The following is a 26,422-nucleotide window of genomic DNA, read 5'->3' as shown; positions in this document are numbered from 1 at the left end:
TCTCTGTGGCCCAGCTGTCTGTCCCTCCATAAAAAACACCCCTCTTTCCCTTTCCCTTTCCCCTTTCCTTTCCTTCTTTCTTCTCCCCAGAAAGAACTGCTGCCTGTCTGCCTCAGTTGCTGCTACTTTCTTGACTAAGTTGCAACTTGGTTTCAAAGTTCAAAGAACAAAATGCACATTAAAATCTATTGGTGCCATACCTAGTGGCAAATTCATTGAGATTTTGCCCAGCCAAGCACTGGACCTCTTCCATGTCTTTACAAAAGGATATTCTGCCACAGAGTCCCCTTTCCACCTCCTGTCATTTTGAAATTAGCAGCAGGCTGCCAGGATCATGGCACTACAGAAGACAACTACAGTAGTCACCAAGGAAATAAGGAGGTAAGCTGGTTGGCTAGCCAGTGGTAAGGAGAAGAGAAGTACCCCAGCAGGGTGAGAGGGAATGGTAATATGGAGACATAGTCATACAGATAATGTTTTTATCAGACTGTGGAATGACCTGTCAGATGGGCTCTGATGAGCTGTCAGAATGTAAAACACAATTAAAGACTCATTTGTACTTGCAGACCAACTCAGTAAATTTTAAAATATGATTTTTAATGTACATTATTTTTGTATTGTATTTTAATCTTCATACTGTGTATTGTAATATATGAGGACATGAGAGAGACCTCCCACAGATTAGTAACATATCCGGGCATCCCCTGGTCAAAGACCTTTAAGATGGTTGATTCTCTCACACCAGAAGCGACTTGCAGTATATTCTCAATTTGTTTCTGACATGATAAAAATGTAATATATGTATTTTATGGTATTTTATGGTAATGTGCTTTGACTGTGTTGTACATTGCCATGAGGAGAAGTGGGTAACAACAACAATTCATGTTCTTCTTATTATTAAAATCTTGACCAATTCTTATACCTGACAAAAAACCCTCCCTGTCCAATATTTGATGTGAAAGAAAGAATTTTCCAAGATGGCTTCAGAGTCCTTAGAAAGTCTTTAAATATTACATAATCTAAAGAAAGGACCTGTTCTCTGTGCAGGGCCGTCCCTAGGTAATTTTCAAGTGTAAGCAAACAGAATTTTGGCACCCCCACCCCCAAACCAATCACTGAAAAATAAAAGTGCTTGATAAGCGAAAATATTGGATAATAAGGAAGGACTGAGGAAAAGCCTATTAAACATCAAATTACATTATGATTTTACAACTTAAGAATCAAAACATCATGTTTTACAACAAATCAACAGAAATGCAGTTCAATACATGGTAATGTTATGTAGGAATTACTATATTTGCGAATTTAGCACCAAGCATTGAACTGGGATATAGGGCAGTGTGGACTCAGAAACCCCAGTTCAAAGCAGGTATTGTGGGTTATTCTACTTTGATATTCTGGGTTATATGGCTGTGTGGAAGAGCACTGAGGGTCCTTAGGAATCCATAGGAATTAAAAGGTCACCAAAAGGGAATCTGGCCCCCAGTATTAAAAAAAACTCTACAATCAGGACAGTAAATAAAAAACAACACTCTGAAAATAGGGGAAATCCAGACAGGAAACAATCAGGGCCAACTAACACTTCCCAACCAAGGATGCCCCCAGGGAGGAAGCAGCCAGGCTTTGAATCTGCAAGGCCATTAAATGATAATCAAGCTGGCCAATTGCAACATTCACACTAACCTCAAATAGATACGAGCTCTTTCTCCCACCCTGGACTTTCCACAGATATATAAACCCCACTTACCTAGCTTCCAACAGACCTCACAACCTCTGAGGATGCCTGCCAGGAGAGAAAGCTTCTGGAACATGACCAGGCTGCCCAGAGACCTGGCTTCGAGGGCAAAGGCCAGGCCGCAGCTGCGGAGGCAGGGTAGGCCCAGGCCACGGAGGTGGGGCAGGTCCTGGCCGTGGAGGCAGGGTGGGCCCAGGTCGCAGAGGCGGGGCGGGCCCAGGCCGTGAAGGCGAGGAGGGCCCAGGCCGTGGAGGCGGGGCAGGCCCAGTCTGCGGAGACAGGCCTGGCCTGGGGCAGGCCCAGGCCAGGCTGAGGCTGCGGCAGTGGAAGGAGAGGAAGGCCATGCCTTAGCAGAGGGCGCTGCGGCCATAGGACCAGAAGGGAGGCCCAGGCACAGCCTTCCTCTCTTTCCGCTGCTTTGTCCCCGTAGCCTCCGCCTATTCCGGCTCCTCCTCCTCTCAGTAACAGTGACTTTTGAAGAGGGGGAGGAGGTCAGAGGGCACGAAGAGGGCCGGGCGGGGGAGCCAGGGAGGGGGAGTGAGGCAGCGTGCATGGCTGCACCCTTCTGACTCATGGCACCTTCAGCAACCGCATAGTTTGCCTAATGGTTGAACCGCTCCTGTCTCTGTGTAAGGTTCACGAAGAGACGAGGAGTAGGAGTGTTAAGGTGTTCATAAAAGTATTATATAAACCGGGACTTCTGGGGATGAAAAAGGCCAACTCACAGGTCTTCATGAAAGAGGGTGACACTAGCCTGGAGACAGGTCTGGCTGGGTTTTTTTAAAAATCTTTCCTGGACAAGGGGATAACCCAGAAGGGTCTGAGAACCTCACAAAGCTTGTTGGGACTGTTACTGTCAGTGGCGCCCAAAGGGAAGGGAGACTGTGGAACATGTTCCATCAGCTCAACCCACTGCACACAAACCTCTGTTCTTATCTTTGTAAGATTTATTTTGAGATAAAAAAGACATCTTCAAACCTGTAGCTTCCTCAATGCTAAGATGAGTTTCCTGCTTTTCATATTAATATAAAAGATCTTTGGCTTTCTTCTTTATAAAAGTTTAGGACTGTAATCTAAAACCAGAAAATTGAATATGCTTTGTGAAGAAAGAAACTAAATTTCCTAAATGAATTAAGAGAACAGTAATATAAAAAGAAGTAACTTTTAAAGTAGGGAAATTGTGTGTGCTTGTAACATCTTATGATTCAAAGGACTACAGATTTGTGATAAATTGGTAATTGTTAAATAAATGTTTTGAAAAATTGCGGTAAATATATAACTTTTTCTATGGATGGTTTGGAGATACAGTTGTTGGTATAATAGATGGATATTAAATGGGATAGTGAGAGATTAAACTAATTATGTTAATAGAAGTATGTATACTTATAACATAGCATACATAAGGGGAGGGGGTCATATAGGTATGTAAATTAGGAGAGATGGAACAAAAGTAGATTTTTTATATATAACTGCACTTTATAGAAGGAGGTAAGGATTTAACTATATGAGTGAAATATTGATTGATGTTATTGTGTGTTCTACTTTAATAACTTCTGAAAAGAAGATTGAAGTCCATTTCTAATGCTTTGGAGGGGTCCCGGTCCAATTAATAATTTGGAGATTTGTATTAATGGATCATACAAATCTTTGAATTATGAAACAGAGCCCTGAAGTTTTGCACAGGCATAATGATAATGATAATGATGATGATGATGATGATGATAACAATAACAATAACAACAACAATAATCCACCCTCGCAAGCACTTGGGGAATAGGACATTCTGATGTATCTAAAATTTCTCAGTAAGTGTTACTTTTTATTTAGTTCTGAGGAAAGAGTAACTCTGCTACACTGAGTTGGGTAGTTTTGTGTCCATATTAAAAATATAGTTTTGTAAATGCCTAGAAATAGCAACCAAGAGTTACTCTTAATTCTGATCCTTTAGTGTGATTGAGAAAGGCTGCACATGTAGGAAGTCCAGATACAAAACACAGATCCAGGGGCATTAAAAAGGTGATGTTATTTAAGCAGTGTTTCTATTCAAAGAAATTTAGAATAGGTTGGTTCATTTGAGAAGACACACTGGTCTGATTTTTTTTGTCAGCGATATATTAAGTAGTTGGTATTATATGCTCAATATATTTAGGATTATAAAAGTAATTAAAAGCTAGAAATGAAATGCTTCAGTAGGCACACAGAGTGAAATATGAACACCTTTTCATCAAATTCACTCCCTTTAGATTTAAAGTCATTATTTTTGCAATAAAAAACTAAGCAGTTTATCCGTTGTGCTGAACTTCCCCCTTGAAAACCCTTAGTAATGCAGATGTTAAGATTTAGCCATAGGAGGGCTCACCAAAATTAATAATACTACAAAGAAAGACATATGTATTTAAAAAAGAAAACCAAAGCAATAAGCATCAAAGAATTCTGGACAAAAAGTAAGCAAATCTTATTAGGACAGATGCTATAGACAGTAAAAAAAGCAAATGCCTAATCCTGGTAATGTTTATTTCTGCAGCCTCGGCTGAATTAAAACTGAATCTACATGAGGGCTATATTTCAGAGCTCTTGCTTATTCTCCTTTCCTGGTTTGACTATTTTATAACCACACACACCTGTTTTGATATAAAGTGAAATCAGTTTGGAAAGTCACACAGAAACCTTATCATGTAATCCCATTGGTACAAGGGGTGCATCTGTTCTACATTGGTTTATTGGTTTATTTATGGTCACACCACTGCAGTGGCTGGGGCTTTTACATGCACACATTTGATTTTTTGGGGAGGGGGGGTCATTTTGACCACTCACCTGCTCTTTCATTGGATTGGGTGCATACCTTAAATCACACACATTACCTCTTCCCCCTCTATTTAGCGCCATGACTTTTAAATTTATTTCCCAGGGAATTGTATGTAGGGTTGATGTAATGTGGTGCAATCTTGCCCAGGTCTATTCAGGAATAAGTTCTATTGCAATCCATAGGAAAAGGTATTTTTAGGCCTTGCCCCATGAGTCCTCACCCTACTCAAAAGTCAAGCAAATATTCAAACACCAATGATGCAAAGTTGCACACATATCTGGAGGGCAAAGGAAAAGAAAGAAGTCAAAAATGGTACTGATCCTTTCAGCCCTTTATAAGTGAACAAGAGACTGCATAATGCATCTCTGATGATGCTGTGACATCCACCTATTAATTGGTGACCATGTTTTCCATCTGAAATGAAATTGAGCTAAGGATGCATCATCACTTGTGCCTGGCTTAAGCAAGTAGCAGAAGCAGCATGCAAAGATCCCATGTCCATCACAAAGTTTTGCAGTAAGTGCAGTTCCAAGTGCTGGTACTGTAAGACTGCCAAAAACAAAAGGGAAGCAGTTGAATAAAAATAGCCAATGGGTTGTAGTAGTGTGAATGTTGAAGAGCAGGTTTTGAGTCCCTGTTCAGCCATGAAAACCCACTGTGTACTCTTGAGCACACTCTCTCATCCTTAGAAGAAGGCAATGTCAAACTTGCCAACAAAATCCTGATATTGTCACTGTAAACTGAAGTTGAGTTCAAGCTGTGTAATAATAAAGTGAAGAGAAGATGGAGGTTTGACCTGTAAGGTTCCTAGAAAACAGATAGGAGGGAGACAGATTTTCCAGAAAGATTTTATTTCCCTGCAATGCTCCAAAAGACAATAGAGTTACTTTTAAAATATTTATAATTTGCTGGCAAAAGGACATCTCTTAAGGCTAATTGTGCTTTGGTTGGGATTGACACAGTTACATCAACTCAATATTTTAAAAATGTACCAGAGAATAGTACACTGGTGTTGTAGGCCCCTTCTACACTGACCAATATCCCAGGATCTGATCCCAGATTATCTGGCAGTGGAGATATAATCCAGTTCAAATCTGATAACCTAGTATCAGATCCTGGGATATAAGGACAGTATAGAAGGGGCTGTAGTGTCATTGTGCCTGTTTTGCGGAAATGAGGCTCTTTCACCCCATCCAAGTCCAATCTCATGTGGCAAAATCTTAGTTGTTCAAATTCAGTCTAATGATGATGCTAGGAAATGAGCTTTTGTATTGAATATTTTAACAGCAATTATTGCCCCCTAGTGTCTTTTTTCTCTTTCTTCTCTCATGCATTGTGCTTAATATTGTATTGGTGGGGAGGTAGCAATGATTGTGTGGGAGAGAAAGGACATAAATGTGCCTTGTAGTTGCTTTTTAAGTATTTTTCAGAGGTTCGATTCAGGGCCTTATTGATAAAGTGAGCTTAAACCTAGATAATGTAATAACTACACATAAAGTTGTTTATGCTGTTCTGCTGGTATGTCTTTTCATAGCCTCCCAAACCGAAACAACTTTGTGTAATCTGTCTAATTAAGTGGATTTCTCACTCTTAACATCTGAGCAGTCTTTAATTGCGAAGACATTCATTTTAATTAGATTAATTTTCACGCCCTACTTTTAGGCCCTAGTTGAGTGGCATGTGGCTTTACATTTTAATGTGCAAAGAAGGCACAATAGATCTGAAAATAGTGCATTTAAAAAAATTGCAAGCAAATCTACTTTATTCAGTCATTTCCAATCACTGCTTTGGAATTTAGCCATAATGTGCAAACTATTCACACATTTCAAGCATTCACGTGTTCTAGGCATAACTTTCTTCCCTCATTTTCATGTAGTGTTTTCATAATCATATTTTAAAATATTTCAGTCTAACTACAGCTGCTGGTGTCAAGTAAAGCAGCTGAATAATAACCCAACATTTGTGTAAATTCATTTATAAAATAAGCCTATTCTGACTGATGGGAACCAACAGTAATAGTTTGAGTGCTGGAGTAGGCATGTGCGATCCATAAAATAATGGTTCTAAATTGAGTTCAAAAGTAGGTGGTGCTGGGCTTTGTTTCTAAAGCTCCTTCCGAAGATTGGGGGTAAACATTTCAGAACTCTAACGAAACTTACAAATCTTCGTAAGTACTTTGTTAACGGAGGCTGGGATTGCGCAATAGGGAAAACATCAATGTCGGTGGGGAACCTTCAAGGGGTTTTCTCTCCCTCATTATTGAGCTATTCTGATGAAGCTTGTCACAGTGGTAGTACATATTTACCATTGTTAGCCTACCAAATTTGAGAACGTTTGATTTATCTAAGGATTTTTGACGAATTTTCAGTTTTTATAAAAACATTTTTAATTATAAAGAAAATTTGTTCTTGATTTGAAAATGTTATTTCCTTTTTCATTGTGTGGTCTACTCCAGAAACTTTTTTTGTGGCAGAAACTGTGTTAAATTGGTGGAGACTCAACAAAGCAAAATGTGCTGCTATATATAGGATGATGTCCCTTGCGCAAAGACAAAGTTTTTGCAGTGTTATAAACTTGCCATGTTTTTGTGACAGAACCAATTAGGAAATGACATTTCTAATCCAGGAACAGAAATCATAGTACAGACACCATCAAGGGACATCTAGATGGACCCCCTTCTTCCAGGCAGAATGGCACCATCCAAGCTCTCCTGGCATCCATTTGCTTCCCTTATTGAGCTGGAGGGGATTCTCAAGACACATCCTTATAGGTCATTACTTTTTTACAGCACAGCACAGAGTTTAGAGCAAATCAATTTATCCCCCCCACCAAAAAAAGCAACAACAGCAATCCCCTTGAATGTCCATCTATCTTCATGACACAGAACCACATAACTTTAACCTAGCACACAATCTTGTTACCTCTTCTCACCACACACATTCTTTATTAACCCCCCCCCCCCAATTATATCCCACCCTCTGTCTGAAAATCAAAAGGTGGCATACAATAAAATCGACACGATCAGTTTAAAGCAATCCCAACAGTTAGAATGTTCTTAAACATCACTCTAAATTTAAAGGTAAATGTAAAAAAACAAGCTTTTAGCAAGTTACATGACAAGTTAAAACCAATTTAATACGTTAAAAAGGTTCAAAACCATACATCTATATGGATCTCCATAAAATTAGTTTAATCATGTTTTTGTGTAGAATGAAGCAATGTAGGTATCAATTATTGGGAGCTGAAATTCTTCTTTCCCATCTTAAAGAAGGCTAAAGAAATGAGCCATGGCTGTTGAAGTGGTATCAAACTGTAGATGGACTATAGATCCAAGATGGATTGAAGCATATCGCCAATTTACACACCTGTTATTCGCTCTTTAAGGAAAAATGCAACCTATCCTTGACAGCTGGTTTACCCATACTGGGAGAAAAAGTCTGGATCTGAGCTGTAAGTAGCTTTATAGATCAAAACCAAAACTTTGAATTGTGCCTGGAAACAGACTGGCAGCCTTCCAATTATACCTACTTAAAAGGTTTGAAACAACATTGGGTTACACCAAGTGGCCAAAACTGCATCACCCTGTCCCATCCCCATCATATGATGGGGGAAGGAGGGAGGGTGACTGCTGGCAAAACTGCATGGTCCCAGGGGTCATGTGAAGAGGTCCATTGTCAAATTGCCAAAAAGCTTGTAGCTATTTGACAATAATAGATACATTTTGCAGACGCCAAATTGAGTGCTGAACATTTTATTGGCTTACATAAATATTTTCATTTTTAATATGCCATCCTGCTCCTTCGGGCTCTTAAAACGCACTCCCGGGAGTCAGTCCCCTCAGGCCCACATCTGGAAGGTTTCAGACCTTTTGGTAAGGTCCAGATCTTTCCAGTTGTTAAATTAATCTAGAGTAAACTGGGAAATCCTAGTTTACTCAGGATTAATCCAGGTTTATGTGAGGCGTCATTTGGATTCCTCAGATGATCCTGTGACCCATCATGGTATTTGGACCTGTTTAGAAAGGCCCTCTGGGTGCATGTACACTGTAGAATTAATGCAGTTTGACCCCACTTTAATTGTGATAGCTTAATGTTAACGAATGATGGGAATTGTAGATTTAAAGGTATTTAACCTTTTCTGCCAAACAGTCTGCACAAAGGTTCAAACCCCCATGATTCCATAACAATGAATCATGGCAGTTAAAGTTTATCAAACTGCATTAATTCTACAGTGTAGATGCATCCTATGTTTCCACATAAATGGAAGGAGATAGCTGACTTGTACAAAAGAATGATATGATCTTGCTCACAGTTTTTGGAGGATGCTCAACCACAGGTCACTCTGTCACTAGAAGTACATTGGAACTTTCAGCTTTAAAAGACTGGCTCCTAATCTGAGTAGCTTTAGATATTCTTTTCTTTCTTTTTTTAAAGGGTTTTTCAGTGCACTTTCCTGTAAGGGGTTTTAGGAAATTTCATTATCTTTTCTTGAAATATATTTTAATAAATAAAGAAATTCATTTGAACTGAAGGAAGGGATTGGATGGCTTAAGAATAAGGTACAGATGTACAATGTTTTGATATATTTCACATTCCATGAAAATGTTACTTGCTAAGAGAAATGGTGAATAAATCCAGGCGTCACTTATATTTGGAGAGGGAAAATCAGGAAGAATCAAATATCCTGTTGGGTATGTTCAAACCTATACATAAATTTACTAATAACTATTTGAATTGGAACCACTGATTTAAATCAGTGGTTCCCAAACTTATTTGGCCCCCTTTCCAGAAAAAATATGACTCAGCAACGCCCCCTGGAAAGGGAGGCATGGCTTAGAGGGGTGCTCGTGGTTCCTGCTCAAGAGGGCAGGGCTGAGCTTCTCCCCAGTCCAAGATGCAGGGCTGGGAGGGGGAGGTGGGTGGGGCCACAAATGGGAGGCCAGGACTGGGATGGGCGGAGTTACATGCTCTGAGGCAGGGCTGAGCTCGTATCCCTGTCCTGTGGTGCCTGCCAGGACACAGGGGGTGTGGCTAGTGGAGGGGGTGTGGCCTCTTCCCAAGTCCCTGACAGGGCTGGACCTCTATACCCTGCCCCCGTGTTCTAACAAGCGCCTCAGGGGAGGTATACAGAGGCTCTTGGGAAGAGGCCCTGCCTCTGCCCCTAGCCCTGTCCTTTAGTCCTAAAAGGCCTCTCAGGAGAGGTACAGAGGCTCAGCCCTCTCTCGCGCTCTTGGAAAGAGGCCCCATGCCCACCCCTAGCCCTGCCCATTCATTCAAATCACCTGTTGTGTGGTCTCTTTCTTTTCCTAATATCTTCCTGGCAATACTTTACCGCATTGCCATCTTTTCCAATGACTGATGTTAACTCATGATGTGTTCAAAGTAGGACAGCCTCGGTTTTATCATCTTTGCTTCTAGTGAGAGTTCAGGGTTAATTATTTGTTTTGAGGCTAGATCTACCTGCCCTAAATCCCAGGATCTGATCCCAGATTATCTGGCAGTGTAGACTCATATAATTCAGTTTAAAACAGATACTCTAGGATCAGATCCTGGGATATAGTGCAGTGTAGATCAAGGCTGAGTCTCCTTCTGGAGAGAAAAATTATAGTGCAATTATAAAATTGCACTAGTTGCACTAATTATAGTGCAATTATAAAATTGCACTAGGACCCATTTATTGCAGTCTTTTTCGCAGTCCATGGTTTCCATAAGGCTCTTCACCAGCACCACAATTGATATTCTTCCAGGTTTCTTTCTATCAAGCTTTGGAAATTAGAAACATTATAGCCTGAATACTGGTCATATGCATAAAGCTTGAGGAAATTATTATTTTGAACTTCAATTCCCAGCATACAGAGTTTTGGCAACTCTGGGAGCTGTAATATAAAATTACATTTATTGCTTTTTTTGGGTTGAGTACATCCGAACTGATCCTTCTGAGAATTTATTTCACCATCACATTCGTAAAATATATGGAATATCATTGCACAGAGGAGACTGGGTCTATGACAAAGAGCTAATATGAATCTTGTCTTTCTTTCTGTAACAAATATATCCCACTAAAGAAGAAATTAGGTTTAGAAGAGGTAAGCAATCTACAGCAGAATAGATTGGATCATAAAGGTTTATCAATATTGGTTTTGTAGTTGTGTGGGTTGGGGATTTCTTGAAAGTAATGCCCCATTTCTTTTCCTTCATTTAGCGCCTTGTTGAAGCTGCAGAAGAGGCTCATTTGAAACATGAATTTGATGCCGATTTACAGGTAAGCAGAATTTACCATTTTAAGATTGATGGTCTGGACCCAAAATCTAAGTTTTGTATATAGAAGGAATTACTTATCATGAAAAAAAAATCATTCATAAAATGCTTCCAGCTCACAGAAGGCTCCTTTCTAAAACTGAAACTCTCTCTGTTCCTGCAAAGGGACTTCTGAATCCAGTTGTTATCTAAGCATTCCAGATACAGAAGGCCTTAATAACCTCACTTATTATATAATGAATGGGATCTGGGGAAAAAAAACTGGTAGCCCTGATGGTGCAGCGGGTTAAACCACTGAGCTGCTGGTTGCCGGCTCGAACCTGGGGAGCAGGGTGAGCTACCGGGGGCTAGTCTTTAAACATTGTGGCTTTGTATAACTATAAAACTGGATCAAGATCTTGCAGTCTAGGCAACTCAATGAAGTAGCATGATTCTCTGCAATCACACTGTCTGAAATTATTACACCTGAGGCACCTCCGTGATCGCATCTCCGTCTACGAACCCGCGCGTTCACTTCGGTCATCTGGAGAGGCCCTGCTCGTGATCCTGCCTGCGTCGCAAGCGCGGTTGGTGAGGACACGAGACAGGGCCTTCTTTGTGGTGGCCCCCCGACTCTGGAACACCCTTCCCAAGGATCTAGACAGGCCCCTACATTGGCAGTCTTCAGAAAGAACTTGAAGACCTGGCTGTTCCAATGTGCCTTCCCAGATTAATAGGAAATCTCCAATAGCAAGTCCCATAAGCACTTTATTAGAATTAAGATCGCATATCGCACTCTGCACTTGCCCTATAAGCCTTATATATCACCCGTCACATCAGCACTTTTAATCTTGTACCCATTACTCTGGCCCGGCCCAGTTCTATTGTGTTTTAGCATATTGTTATTGTGTGTTGTTTATACTGTTTTAATTGTTTTTAATTTGCTTTTTGTTTTGTATTGTTATATTGTGTGTTGAGGCCTTGGCCTTTGTAAGCCGCATCGAGTCCTTCGGGAGATGCTAGCGGGGTACAAATAAAGTTTAATAATAATAATAATTATAATAATAATGAGGCAGACGATTGATGTGATTTGCTTCTTGTCAAGAAAAATAATGAAAACATTTTGTTTCAGAAAGCTGTTGAAGAGTCTGACATTACCTCTTCCGTTTTCAGTGTTTATATTAATGCTATTGTTTTGATCACTTTTGCAGCTTTTCACTTTTTTTGTTCTTTTAGTCTGTGTTTTACTGATCTTAATGTCTTAACTTAAAGATTTTATAGAAAACCATTATGTGGGTCTATATGGGCTATAAAATACATATCAACAATTTGAAATTAATTCCAGGCTGCTAATGTAGTAAAAGAAATATTCCTCCAATTGTTGTCTTTTCCCACAAAATACCAGAATGCATCAACAATTCAATCATTCCCATCCCAAAGTGAAATTTCTGGTCAAACCATGTTTTACATATATTTTTAAAATATGCTCTCAATCCAGTCATTATTTTATACTAAGAGGAGGGGCAGTTCTTTTTTTTTAATGATTTTTATTAAAAGAGGAGGGTTTTACTACATAAAAAGCTGGAGAACAATATCCTATAAGAAAAGTATAAAAGTAGGAAACAAAGGGGAAAGAGAGAGAGAGAGAGAAAAGAAAACACAGAAAACAATAAAAAATTGGGCAGTATGAGTTCTTGTTGTTCTTGTTGTTAGTTTAACATAAAGAACAACAATCTTCATTCAAGAATGGATCACTGAAATCAAAATTAACAATTGATTAGTTTTAATGGACCATGGCAATAATAAACAATAAAAATCTTGTTGGGGATTAGGCTGCATTGTTAATTCAGTCAATGCATGTGGCTTTAAACCTTTAAGTGCTTCTCTCATCAATATTTCTAAAACCTAAGGGTTTACAAAATAAGAATGTCTGCAGGGAAGAGGCATCTTGCACAACAGGTTTTATAAAAGCATAGCTAGTAAATTCGAATAATAATTTTGTAGGTACAAAAATTACAACAGCTAGCTTGGTGTAGTTATTTCAGCATTGGACTATGACTCTGGAGAGCAGGTGTTGAATCCACAATCAGCCACAGAAACCCACTAGATGACCTTGGGTATGGTGCACTCTGTCTCAGGTTCAGATAGCTACAAAGGTAAACAATTTTTGAACAAATTTTGCCAAGAAAATGTGATGATAGATTCACTTAGGATCACTATAAATTGGGAATGACTTGAAGGCACACCACAAAAAAGGTGTAAGATTTAGAAAAGGACACTTTTATAATCAGCAATCTCAGGTTTATGATTTCTTACACTGATCACAGAAAAATTTAAAAGAAATTTAACCCTTTCATTTTATTCACATTCAAATAATATTTAGACATGGCAAGAGGATTCATACCTCCACACAGCCCAGTTTAGCTATATTGCATCAGTATAACTGCAAGGTTAAAACTCTATGCTAATTTACTTCTTATGATCTTCTAATAGACATGTGCACTGCTTAGAGCTATCATTACTACACAATTATTGTACAATGATGCTTCTAATCATGTGATTTCATCTCTGCGCACTACAGGTGTTTGCTATTATTTCATCACTGCTGAAGGGTTTTTTATAGTTACCGATTTTGTCAAATTTTTCTGGTGTCTACATTACAATATTGTGGTGTGATCTGGTATGGAGAAGGTCCATGGGGATAATACTACACTAGGTAACACTACTAATGATGACAGATTACAGACATGAATGTGATCCTAACCAATAAGGAGGAGTTGGTCAGTGGAATCAATATAGTTGATACTTTAGGGAGACATGATCATGTAATGCTATAATTAAAAATTATGCAACTATAGTTAAACACAGACCATCTGAGACCTAGAAAGAACACTCCTCTGAGTATTGCTAGGACCCCCTGGATGATAGTATGCTATGCCTTGGCCAGAAGTCCAAGACATTATTTCAGGTAAGAAAAATAGGGTTCTAGATTATATATGGCAATTATATTACATGGATGGTCCTGGAAGAGTTTCCTTGTATAATATGTGAGCCTACTATATAAAGAATTGGAGGAATGATAATTTCTGAAGGAAGAGTATGAAGGTGTAGCCCTGTAGGCATAGGATAATGAAAACAGAGTTCCCCCCCCCCCCAGATACATTAAAGCAGGGGTCTTTTTGAAGTCCTTTTTGAAGCAAAAGTTTCTTATGGAGCCCATGGGCCAGGCTAGTGGCAGATAGATGGAGAGTGTTTGTGTGAACTAATTCACACAGTGCAAAAAAAATTACAATATTTAAAAGGAACAACAATTTTAACCAAAATAAACTTAACAGTATTTCGGTTGAAAGCCTCCAAGGCCATCCAGTCCAACTCTCTTTTGCCATGTAGGAAAAACACAGTGAAACACCCCAACAAATGGCCATCCAACCTTTGTAGTAGTAGCAGTAGCAGTGCAGTAGCAGTAGTAGTAGTAGTAGCAGCACCACCAGCAGCAGTAAGAATAAGAATAAGAATAATAGCAGAAACTCCAGAGGAGAGTTCCCGTGGAGCCCCTGAGCATCTCTCACCAAGACCCAAGGGCTCCCCGGAGCACAGTTTGAGAACTGCTGCATTAGGGCAAAGAGGGGCAAGAACAGTAAATGGTAGGTCCCCTGCATAGTAAGGACGGCAAAATACTTATAGGTCCCAATGAAAAGGCAAAACTGCTCAGTACCTATTTTGTTTTAGTTCTTTACCCAAATGAGAACACATTTATGCATCAGCAGACACCTTGGTAAAGAATCCAAGAGATAGTCATAAATTACCAAATTAACCTAAATTTTTAGGGCCAGAAAGTTGAAGAAACTTGCTGGTGTACAGTGTTCCCTCACTTATCGCGGGGGTTAGGTTCCAGGACCACCCGCAATAAGTGAAAATCTGTGAAGTAGGGACACTATATTTATTTTAATATTTATTCATTATTGTAGTAGTTATACACTATTTTAAGTGTTTATCAACCAATCGTGTTGATAAATCGCCTCCTTCTCCTCCCGTTGCCACTTGGGCTCCTTTTCTCTCCCTTTGTCTTCTCCTTCCTCCCTTCCTTAGGCTGTAAATTGTAATATTTAATTATTTATAATAGTCTTTTAGAGTTTATTGAAAAACCGCGAAACAGTGAAACCACAAAAATTAACCGTGAAGCAGTGAGGGAACACTGTACTCTCCTAACCACTTGCCATCATTTTCATAGAAATCATGGAGTAAAAGTGAGATGCCAGAGGAATGAAGAAGAGCAAATATTATCGATCTATTTAAAAAGAACAAAAATAGGAATATTTCTGCAATTAAGAATCAATCTGGTCTCGATATAAGGAAAAAAGTTTAAATTAATTATAAAAGGATCTGTAACATGTTTAAAAATACATGACAATGTATCTATATGACAATGAAGTGATTACTATCCTGCCGTTAGCCCCAGCTTCTGCCAACCTTCAAATGTGAGCAGGTCAATAGGTACCGCTCCAGCTGAAAAGTAATGGCACTCCATGCAGTCATGCCAGCTACATGATCTTGGAAGTGTCTACAGACAACGCTGGCTCTTTGGCTTAGAAATGGAGATAAGCACTGAGTTGGACACAACTAGACTTAATGCCAGGGGAAAATCTTTACCTTCATTATAAAAAAGTATGGATAGGGATAATTCATTTGAAGTCAATTCCATTCCATGTAGTACAGTGTGGTGGTTACTGAGATTGAGTTGCATTCAGATACATATTTTATTTGGGACAGGTTTATGAAATATGGGCTAGACCAGGGCTTCTTAAACTGTTTCTATGCATAACACTTTTCTGCCTAATAAATTTGTATGCAACTCTGGGTATATAGGCATATAAAATAGGTATAAAAAGCAATTTACTGATAATATACTGATAATTTATCAGCATTTATAAGGCTTCCTAAACAGGCTGATTTCCCCTTTTTATGGAGTTTACTTGAAGCATTTTCTGCAGAGTCAACTGTAAACACTGTGTGTTGTGAACAGATTTGTGTAATATCTAAAACAGCCATTAGGTGGCATGAAGAAACTTTTTACTGTTCCCATTTTTTTGTGACCCCAACTTTGAGCCCCGGTGGCGAAGTGTGTTAAAGCACTGAGCTGCTGAACTTGCGGACCAAAAGGTCACAGGTTCAAATCCCGGGAGCAGAGTGAGTGCCTGCTGTTAGCTCGAGCTTCTGCCAACCTAACAGTTCGAAAACATGCCAATGTGAGTAGATCAATAGGTACCACTCTGGCTGGAAGGTAACGGCACTCCATGCAATCATGCCGGCCACATGACCTTGGAGGTGTCTAGGGAAAATGCCGGCTCTTCGGCTTAGAAATAGAGATGAGCACCAACCCCCAGAGTCAAACATGACTGGACTTAACATCAGGGGAAACCTTTACCTTTTTAACTTTGAGCCAAGGTGATCCAATCTGGGGTTGTGACCAAAAGTTTAAGAAGGAGTGGGCTAGGCAATAGTGTTATTAGTTATATTTAGAGTGAGTGTGGAATAGTTGTTTGAGAGTTTTAATATAACTCTGGAGGGCAGGGTTTGAATCCCTGCTCAATCATACAAACCCACTGGGTAATCTTGGTCAAATTGCATTCTTGAAACCCCAAAGGATGGCAAAAGCAACCATTTCTGAACAAATCTTGCCAAGACAATCCCATGATAAATTCACTTTGGGGTTGCCATAAGTCCCCCTGAGCGATGGGAGAAAAATAGGGGTTTGGAAGCAAGAAAGGCTAAGGGAAAAGGCTTTTGTGGGTGAGGGAAGCAAGGAAAAATACTTTTGGGGTGAGGGAAGTGGGGGGAGGAGCAGGAAAGAGGAAGGAAAGCTTGGAGGGGGAGGGAGGGGGAGGAGGAAACCATGGAGCCCCTCAGTATGCTTCGCAGTAGAATCATAGAATTATAGAGTTGGAAGAGACCTCATGGACCATCCTGTCCAACCCGCTGCTAAGAAGCAGGAAAATCACATTCAAAGTACCCCAAGGATTCCACAGAGCACACTTTGACAACCCCTGGATTGTAGATTTGGATAAAAATAAAATGAATATCAGCAGGGGAAAATATAGTTCTACATTTAGGCAAAACAAAATCAGATGCATAACTCCAAGATGGGTGACCTTTGTCTTGAGAGCAATAAAAATAAAAAGGAGCTAGGAAACTTAGTAGACCACAAGTAAGTATTACTTAACAGTGTAATATAATAGCAAAAATGAAAGGATGCAGTTATAGAGTACATCAACAAGATATTGTGTCCAGATCAAAATAAATAGTAGTGCTCTCGTCTTTACTGCTTTGATTAGACCTCACCTTTATAATACTGTGTCCAGTCCTGGGCACCACAATTCAAGAAGGATATTGGCAAAATGGAATGTTGAAAATGGGAGATGGCCAAGACAATCAATATTGTGGAAATCAAGTCCTATAAGGAACAGATTAAGGAGCTGAGTATGCTTAACTTGAAGAATAGAAAACCAAGAGATTATGTACATGATAGCCATCTGAAAGGCTGTCATGCAGATGGAGTGCCCTTGCTTTCTGCTGTTCCAGAGACTAGAACCATGACTAGAATATTTTACAAGAATAGAGATTTTATCTAAACATTAGGAAGAACTTCTTTACTGTAAGAACTATTTGGCAACGAAAGTGACTGCCTCAGAACATAGATTCTTCTTCTTTGGAGATGTTTAAATAGAGTTTGGATGGCCATTTTATGGGAGTGATTTAGTTGTGTATACTTGCATGGCAAAGAGTTGAACGGGATAGTCTTTGCAGCCCCTTCCAACCTTATGTTGGAAAATAGGTGTAGCTGTAGATATCAATCTATTCTTATATTATATGCTTTATATCGCATATAGTATTACATATTTTAGTTGGTCTTTATAGTGTGTGTGCGTGTGTGTGTGTGTGTGTGTGAATATGTTAATGTTTGGGGGTGTTGTATAATATTTCTTATAATAATGTTTTAAATTTTATTTATGTGAAAATATTAAATTACTGCAATGACTAATAGCTTCTCAATCATGTTGCCACCAGTACCTTCTATTATTATTTTCCAGTTCCTGATCTATCTATTCAGCTACATATTAATTTATTTTTCTTATTGGCTTTCCCTCACAAAAAAATAAATTCAGTAGAAATTCTAGTGGAGTGGCATGTTCCTTGACATAGGACCTGTTTGAACTAACCACAGACATCTACAAAAAGGGCTTAGAAATAACACAGCCTCTTCTTTGAAAGAAATAAATCAATATAGAAGATAGGATTTCCTATCTTTATGGAATTTTGTAGTGTATGCTTGATTAATGGGAGAACATAACTTCCAAGTCTATCTGGATTTAAAGGTTTAAACTGCACCTTCTGGCCTTGACAGACTTCCTATAACAACTATTCTGTAATACTGGGATTAACTGAACTTTATAAGCGTCTTAATTCACATTTTTAAAAGAGTGGTATCAATGTTTCCACGTAAATCAATACTTTTCTAAATGGAACTGAGCCAATGCTAGACTGGAGCATGACCATTCCAAAAAGAACATAAATAAATATGCATGTGTACATACATGCGCACTGATGTACAGTGTTACCTCACTACTTCGCAGTTCACTTTTCACGCCCTTGCTGTTTCGCAATTTTTTAATAAACACAAAAATAATATTATAATCATAAAAAATATGATTTACAGTGGCAGTGTTCTCAGTTGGGTGCGGGCGGCGGGGCAGAGAAGGAGCCCAAATGGCAGCGGGAGGAGAAGGAGACGGCGCCATGTTCCCCTGCTTCTTTCTTTCCTCCCTCCTTCCTTCCCTCTTTCTACTTCCTTCCTAGGGAGAAGCCTAGTGTCCCTACTTCACGGATTTTCACTTATCGCGGCTGGTTCTGGAACGTAACCCCTCGATAAGTGAGGGAATATTGTATATGAGTCAGCATGGTGTTGCAGTTTGAGTATTGGACTATGACTCTGGAGACCAGAGTTTAAATCCCTACTCAGTCTCAGAGGAAGGCAAAGGCATCACCCAGCGCAACAAATTTTGACAAGAAAATCCTGTTATGTCAGAGCTGCTCTGAATACCTCAATGAGAGAGAGAGGGCATGGTATAAAACAAAGTAAATAAATAGATTGCCTTAGGATCACCATAAGTCAGAAACAACTTAAAGGCACACAACAATAAATATCTCTGCATACACACATACTGTGATGACTCATGGGCCTTGTAGTCCCGCTCCTAGTGTCCCTGTGGCAGATGAGGATGAAAACATGGGGTTTTCTCCGGATCAACAACAGCCGGAATCCTTCCAGATGCCTGATGTTGATGTTCTTGCCCAAGAACCAATTAAAACAGACCTTGAGCAGCTCTCACCTCCCTTCGCTAGGAGACAGTCCTTTGCTGCAGACAGGGGAGTGAAAGAACGGGTTCGCAGGAGTTTGAGAATTGCAGCCAAACAAGACACTGATTAGCTATGTTTCCCCTGGGAAAATCCAGGGAGTCTCACATCTGGAAAGTTGGGTTTCGTTTCCTGTTCTCCAGGGAAAGAGAGCGCTGGACACCTGTTTGGCGGGAAAACGAGACCCAGTTAAAGGTGCCTGGCACGGTTGATTCTGTGCGGAGACATCAGAGCAGCTTCAGGAGTGAGTTCGTGTTTCCAGCCTTGTGTGGACTTCGCAAAGTCCACAAATCCAGTTTCCTTGCCTTGCCTATCCAAGTATTCAAGAATCGCCTTGCCCTGTTCCTAGTCACGGACCTTGTTCCTAGAATCAAGTTTTGTTTCCAGCCTTGTTGTAGATTTACCTCGGACCTTGAAAGACCCTGGACAATTCCCCACACTATTGCTTGGCAATAGTGTGTGTTTCGGTTTATTGGATTTTATCTTTGGACTCTAATATCATTTATTGGACAAACTATTTCTGGACTATATTTGACCTCATTTGAAAGGTCTGCTTCTGGACTATATTTTCTACTTGTTTTTATCATTCTTATATATTTCCTTAATAAAGATATTAGATAGTTTATTGGCCTCCGTGTATGGTTCTTGGTGCTCCGCTGCCTTGAGCGTGACACATACACACGGTGTATGGCTTTCAGTAGGTTCTTACCCATGTTTAGTAGTCCCATTTTGAGTTTTCATCATGATGCTTTTATGTCTGTGCCACTCGTTTGGCTCCTTAGGAAACAAGGGCTCAAGTTGGCTCCACTTCATGAGAACAGGCACTCAGGGCAACTGTATTGTTTGCCCTGGAATTTTTTCCATTCCAGAGTTCAACTAGAGTTCAACTAGAGTTTCAACAGAATCACCTGCTATGGCAACAGGAAACTCCCCAAGAGCTATTATGAATCTATCTGGATCTATAAGTTTTGAGACAAACCAAATTAATGATCCCTGTAACCTTGCAAAGACTCCTGTGAATCTAAATCTCACCTGTTAGTGATCTATCTATGACAATGGAACTATAAAAATGTCCTCCTTCATTCATCCTTTCTGGCTCAGAGATAACAATTTCATCATTGCCTACTAGGAGATGAGCAAAGCAGAAACCAAGATGTACTGTTCCTCTAGGCTAGGATCAGTTGGAGCTGACCAAAAGTACTATATACTAAGAGTATATTATTCTGTTGCTTTTAGGGGAATTCAGATATATCTTTGGATATAAGAAGTGCCACTCTGTGCTTATCTTATTCATTCTGTAAGTGGCTGAGAGATCTTTCTTTCTTAAATGGCCTTTAAAAAAGAATTCTTCTCCTGTATTCTTTTAATGGATTAAAGTATTATCTTCAAAGTCATCCCACCCATCAGTGTTTTCCTATGCAACATTGCATTACCCCATGTGCCTTCGAAGGAGTACCATCCAACTGGGGCACAGTATGTAAAGAACCTTGTTCCACAGCTAATATCCTGTGTGGTTTTAAATATAATTGCCTCTCATAATTGTCTTAATACTTAAGAAAATGTCCATTCATATTTGCATGAATGCAGAATTCCTTTGCACACAGTTTTACTGTCTAATAGCAATTTCCCGCATTCCATTTGAGCTGCATGGCATCATATGATTACATGGGGATTCTAGTGTTCACAGTTGTTTGTAAATGGTCTGAAAAATCTGTTTCTCAAGTCAAAAAGAATAGTACAGAAAAAAACTGCAGTTTTTATCCAGTATTTATATTTTAAATTCAGTGTATATTTTTAAAATACACAAAAACTATACAGTTTTTTGTGTAAAAAGTGTATTTTGCACCATGTTTGAATAAAATCTGGTTTTCTATGCAAAAGAGTAAAATTCAGATTGTAATCTTATTCTAAGTATGAACTTGAATGCAAATTCTGAAACAAATGTTTTTATACTGAGGACACAGGTTCTTTCTGCCCTCTTTTTCTTTTGACTCTGCATATATGGTTAGGATAGTTCTATGAATTCAATGGAACTTTGTCCATGTCTTAGTTATGACTGTTTTTAAGTACTGTATGATGGATTTGTCTGGATCCTATTTATTTTTCTATTGCCCTCTGACATATAAAGCAAAAGGATATTTTTCATTTACAGATATTATCACATTATCACATGTAGTAATCAATAATTTAGAAAACCCTTTATACTATCTATATATCAAAATCTGAACTCTCTCGCATACATGAAGAAATCATGTAGCTCTGATGGTTTTATGCAGATCTGATCATCTCAGCATGACAAGTCTGCCCTGCAAGCATTTGACAATCCTCTTGAGAACTCTTGCCTCCCTTGTGAGTCTGGGATGGTGTTTTCCCTCTAGTGTCATTTCCTGTTGTGAGGCTAAGCACACACAATCATCAAGCAAAACATGACAAGTTTACAAAGATATAAACTCATCCAGCACCACTTTCTATGGAAATGCACAAAACATTGTGAAAATGTGCAGATTTCATGGGCAATCCCGCCTAATGCTCATTGAAATTTTTAAAAAACAACTTTCCATTTACTGTACAAGAAGTAAATCAATTGCAAGAGAGAATTTATCAGCAGGATTTGGTGCAACTTTAAAGTTTTCCAACCTTAAAGATATTTTGGAAAAAGCACATAGGCGGATAAAAGAAGATGGGGCAAAATCACTGAAGATTAAGGGCCCATCCAGACATGCCCAAAAACCGGGACCCATCTCAGTTTCACTGGAGGCATCCAAATAATGCCTCCAGTAAAAACAAATTAATTAAATGCCTAGTCAGAACCAGATTGGGTCTGGATACCGTGTCACACGATCCTCGGGCCCAATCCACACAGCCATCTTGGGTTTTTTTGGGCTCCAGAATGCACCAGATGCTGGGGGGAGGAGGGATTTTCCTCCTTGCCCCCTGTAGTGAATCTTACTTGGTAGGCCGGAAAGGGAGCCTGGATAACAGTATGGCAGGCCTCCATGTTGGGAAAGAATGCCAGGGAGGCAGCCATCTTGACTGAGGAAGGTTGGAAAAGGGGAGGAGTTAGGAGACTCCTAGGATTGGCCAGAGGAGTGGGGAGAGGCCGAGAGGGAAAGAAGAGGAGAAGGTGGGAAGTGGAGAAGTGTGAGAGAGCTGGTGTGTGAAGGTGTAGGGTTTTTTTTAAAAAAACTGGGTTCACAGGGAGAGAGTGGAGTGCTGGGAGTTGACAGGAAAAGGTCAGACAGCAGTTTGATTTCTTGTGAGAGTTAGCACAAGAGATTGACTCTCCTGGCCGGGTTAGTTAACAGGAAGAATTCTAAGGTAGTGTTAGTTAAGAACTCAGGGGGGTTAACTAGATAGATTAGTCAAACTTGTCACTGTTCTCTGAAATAGAGCGAAGGTTTTGTTACTAACAGTTAGATCGGTTTGTTTAGATCTGTCTATAACAAAGTGAAGAGAACTGAACAAGCAGCCAATTCAAGCTGAAGTGCTTTTGTAACAAATTACGCTTTTTTGTACCTCTCAGGAGTGGTTAGTTGTCTGTTTTAAAATAAATAAATCTTATTCTATTTAACTGTCAAAAGGTCTCTACAGCGCATCATTCCATCGTCAAGCCTTAGTGATAGTTCCATCATTAGTAACATCCCGTTACTACAGAAAAACCTCTTAATAAACAGTTGTTTGGGAGCCAGGGGTGAAAGCAGTGTTGGCAGGAGTGGGAGCAGTTTACCTCAATACCTTGGAAAATTCCTAAAACCTATTAGGTTGGTGGCAGCTTTAATTCAAAACAAAGTTTAAAAGACAAGCAGGGTTCACTTTACCCTAACACATAACCATCATCGTCCTGCTATCATATTGTAGGCACAGCGGTGGGATCTTTTAGGTGTGTGGAAAGGTCTGCCCTGCCTTAATTATAGTTGTCCGTGTCCGTGATCTCTCTTCCCTTTTGTGATACCCTCCTTTTCCTGACACATCATTTCTTTGCGCCAGGAGAGCATGAGGAAGAACATAATGGCATCCAGACGGGAGGGGGGGGGGGGAGAGATAGAAGCTTCTTGTAAGACATCTGGAATACTGAAGGGAAATTGTCCACAGAAAGATTTTGTTACACAAACTACTTGTTACTATATATTACATCCTGCAATAAGGAATTATATGTGACACTTCAGGCATATTTGAGCATTTTATGCAGTTTGAAGGCAGCTTGTAACTGGCATTTACATGAACATGCCACAAATACATGCTGTAGCACACTTTAAGCTGAAATTGAGATAAGTGAAGTTGAGATAGAGCTCTTAATGCAAATCAGCACACTCTTGTATCAACCACATTTTACAGTGAAAGTAATTCCTCAGAATATGAATTACTGTGTGGCACCCAATGTACTATCCTGTTCAGTGAACATTTAAGTGGGAAGAGCTGAAAAAATGAATTCTTTTTAGCTGTGGATACTTCAGATTCTGTAACTGGTCCAAGGCCAACCTCTGCATTGCATGTAAGTACCATCTAGCCCCTGAAACAGTTCCAGGATTTGCAATGTGATCATCCTCACAGTGAAACCACTTCCTTTTAGGGTTTTCTACTGCAACTTGCATAGTTATTTGTACCATATCTTCCTTGAAATATTTGGCCATAGTGACACATTACCAAATTTCTAGTCAGGCTGGCTTTGCAGAGTGTCCAGAAATTTTAGCTAATCCAAAATGTTGCAGCCAAATTGATGACTGCAACATTGTTATAGAGAACTAGCTTTGCCTGGCCAGGCATTGCTGTGGCTTATGGGAATCATTTGTTGGCCAGGTGGAATAGCAGTGAATAGGCTTACAGCCTCAAAGCCTGGCCGTTTTCTGGAGTAGCTGGAATATCACCTTCAATCAAAGAGCCACTTTGAAGCCTGGCTACTTCCTTTGTAGGGGAATCATTGTTTGGCCAGATTGAATTGCACTAAATAGTCTTGTAGCTTAAAAGCCTGGCTGCTTTCTACATAGGGCATCCTTGCTAGGCCAGGTTGAATGGGACAGAGTAGTCTCGTGGCTTCAAAGCCTGGGGATTTTTCACTTAGGGGAAATCTTGGTTGGCCAGGTTAAAAAGCACTGAATAGCCTTGCTGCTTGCAAGCCTGGCCACTTTCTACCTTGCAGAATCCTTGGTTGGCCAGTTTGAATAGCAATTAATAGTCTTGGTGTGGCAGGTATGAATGCTGCAATTAGGCACCTTTAGACCATTTAATGGCCTTGCAGCTTCAAAGCCTGGCTGCTTCCTGCCTGGGGGAAATCATTTGTTGGGAAATGTTAGCTGGCCCAAATTGTTTCCTTTCTGGAATTCCCAATTCCCCTGCTTTCATAATGTTGCTCTTTATTTACTGTCCTGGTTTTAGAGATTATATTGTTCTGTATTATTATACCACAGTAATTATTTCATATTATATTTATAATCTTATATTATCTGCTTAGAAGTGGATTATTCTACACAGCTGTATAAAATCCACACTGAAGTGGATTATATGGCAGTTGTCGCACCTCAGGTTAGTTTCACCTTGCTGAACACACCAGGCTGTACTCAGGTTGAAGTCTTTTGTAGTTTATTAGGAAATAGGAAATAAATAGTTCTTAAAAAGCAAAAGTAATGATCCAAAGGATTGTTGCAAAACCAAGGCTATAAAGAATAATCCAAAATAACTTTAGGCATAAAACAAGATTAATTCACGACATAGTCCCATAAACTTGAATACACAAAGTTGCAGGATAATCCAAGAAAGCAAGAGCTGCTTATAACTCAAACGAGACATTGCTTTTGACAAAGGTTTCTCTCTCAGCACACCCTCTAATATTCTCTGTACAGCATGAATGCATTTCTTTGCCCTCTGACCTCTCTCTTTTTTGTTTGCTAATCTGACACTCCTGCGAACCTGAAATTCCAAACGTCCAGCTCGATCCAGAGATGTTGTTGCGTCAAGGTCAGACAGCTCATTAGCAGCAGCCTCTGTCTGCATGCTATCTACTGGGAGTTATCCTCCCTTTGCACCTGGCTAGCTTCGGTATCATCAACACCATTCCCTGCTGTGGGAATGCCTCCCTGCTCCTCATCTCTCATAACAGGGACACTCTGAACCTGAATCCTATAATTCCGATCAGAGTCATTTTGAACCTAAATCCCATCATCTTGAACATCTAGAACCTGAATCCCACAATCCCCATCAGAGTCACTCTGAGACTCCAGCTGAGTCACAACAGCAGTGTGGACTCAAGATAATCCAGTTCAAAGCAGATAATATAAGATTATAAATGGGTAATATAGCTGTGTGGAAGGACCTTGAGTCTACACTGCCATATAATCCAGTTCAAATCAGATAATTTGTATTTTATAGGCAGTGTGGATCAGGCCTAAGTGCACTCTGCCTGTGCCCTGGATGCCATTTTGGCTGAGGGAGTTGCTAGGATACAAAGGGGGTGGGGTCTAAAGGCAGCCGGGGGGGGGGGGGGCTAAAGGCAGCAGAGCCTACCTTTCTAACTGGCAGCTAGGGGGAGAAAGGATCTTCCTCAGCCTCTGTAATTTGGACTATTTTTCTAGGGTTTTTTTTATTGAAAGACATATTTTGGATGACTATGTCTTTTGTGGCTAAATTTGGTGTGATTTGGTTCAGTGGTTTTGTTGTTTACTCCATAGTAAAACGAACATTACATTTATATATATATAGATATACAACACCTTTGCTGAAAGGTTCAATTGCTGCTGATCTCTTTCTGAGAGTTCCTTTCCTTCCACAGCTTCCCACCCACCCCTGTTGTCATATATAAACTCTCATGAAGATTGCTCTGTAGAAATTTCTGTGTTATATATTATTGTCTTTAAATGAAACCAAAGCCATTAGTTCTATTTTGAAAAATAAATACTACAATCATAAGTCTCCAAATATCAAATGGAATTAGCATTACTTAGCAGTAATTAAATTTGCAAATGACAACTATAATTCATATTTTTGTTTCAAATTTCTCTTAACAGCTGATATTAATAGTATTGCTTTCAGTGTTCACTGACTGCCAATCCCATTATATAGTAATAAAAACAAATGCTAATTAACATGTTGCCCAAAATGATAGATTTTTAATATAGCGGAGATAGTTGAAATATCATTACCATCATTGGGAAAGAGCAGCTTTGTAATAAAAATATGAATCATAGACACAGATTTTAACAACAGTACTTAATTTCCTTGAGTAAAAAAGGGAGATCATAT

The 26,422-nt window shown here is 39.6% G+C and overlaps 1 protein-coding gene across 3 annotated transcripts in view; it reads left to right on the top strand.

Annotated features, from left to right (window-relative positions):
* The window catches only part of cacna2d3 (calcium voltage-gated channel auxiliary subunit alpha2delta 3), a 713,907-nt gene that overhangs the window by 246,618 nt on the left and 440,867 nt on the right, over window positions 1–26,422 (top strand). For all 3 annotated transcript variants that reach the window (XR_010002615.1, XM_062969910.1, XM_062969909.1), the window contains exon 4: window positions 10,743–10,802. Coding sequence is in view for 2 of the 3 variants with exons in the window: in XM_062969910.1 (XP_062825980.1) it covers window positions 10,743–10,802 (60 nt within the window). In the remaining variant the exon portion in view is untranslated. The remainder of the gene's footprint in view (window positions 1–10,742; window positions 10,803–26,422) is intronic.

The sequence above is a fragment of the Anolis carolinensis genome, chromosome 2 (genome assembly GCF_035594765.1).
Source record: "Anolis carolinensis isolate JA03-04 chromosome 2, rAnoCar3.1.pri, whole genome shotgun sequence".
NCBI classification, from domain to species: domain Eukaryota; kingdom Metazoa; phylum Chordata; class Lepidosauria; order Squamata; family Dactyloidae; genus Anolis; species Anolis carolinensis.
Note: the sequence above shows the minus strand (reverse complement) of the source record. Positions and strands in the feature narration are given on the sequence as shown.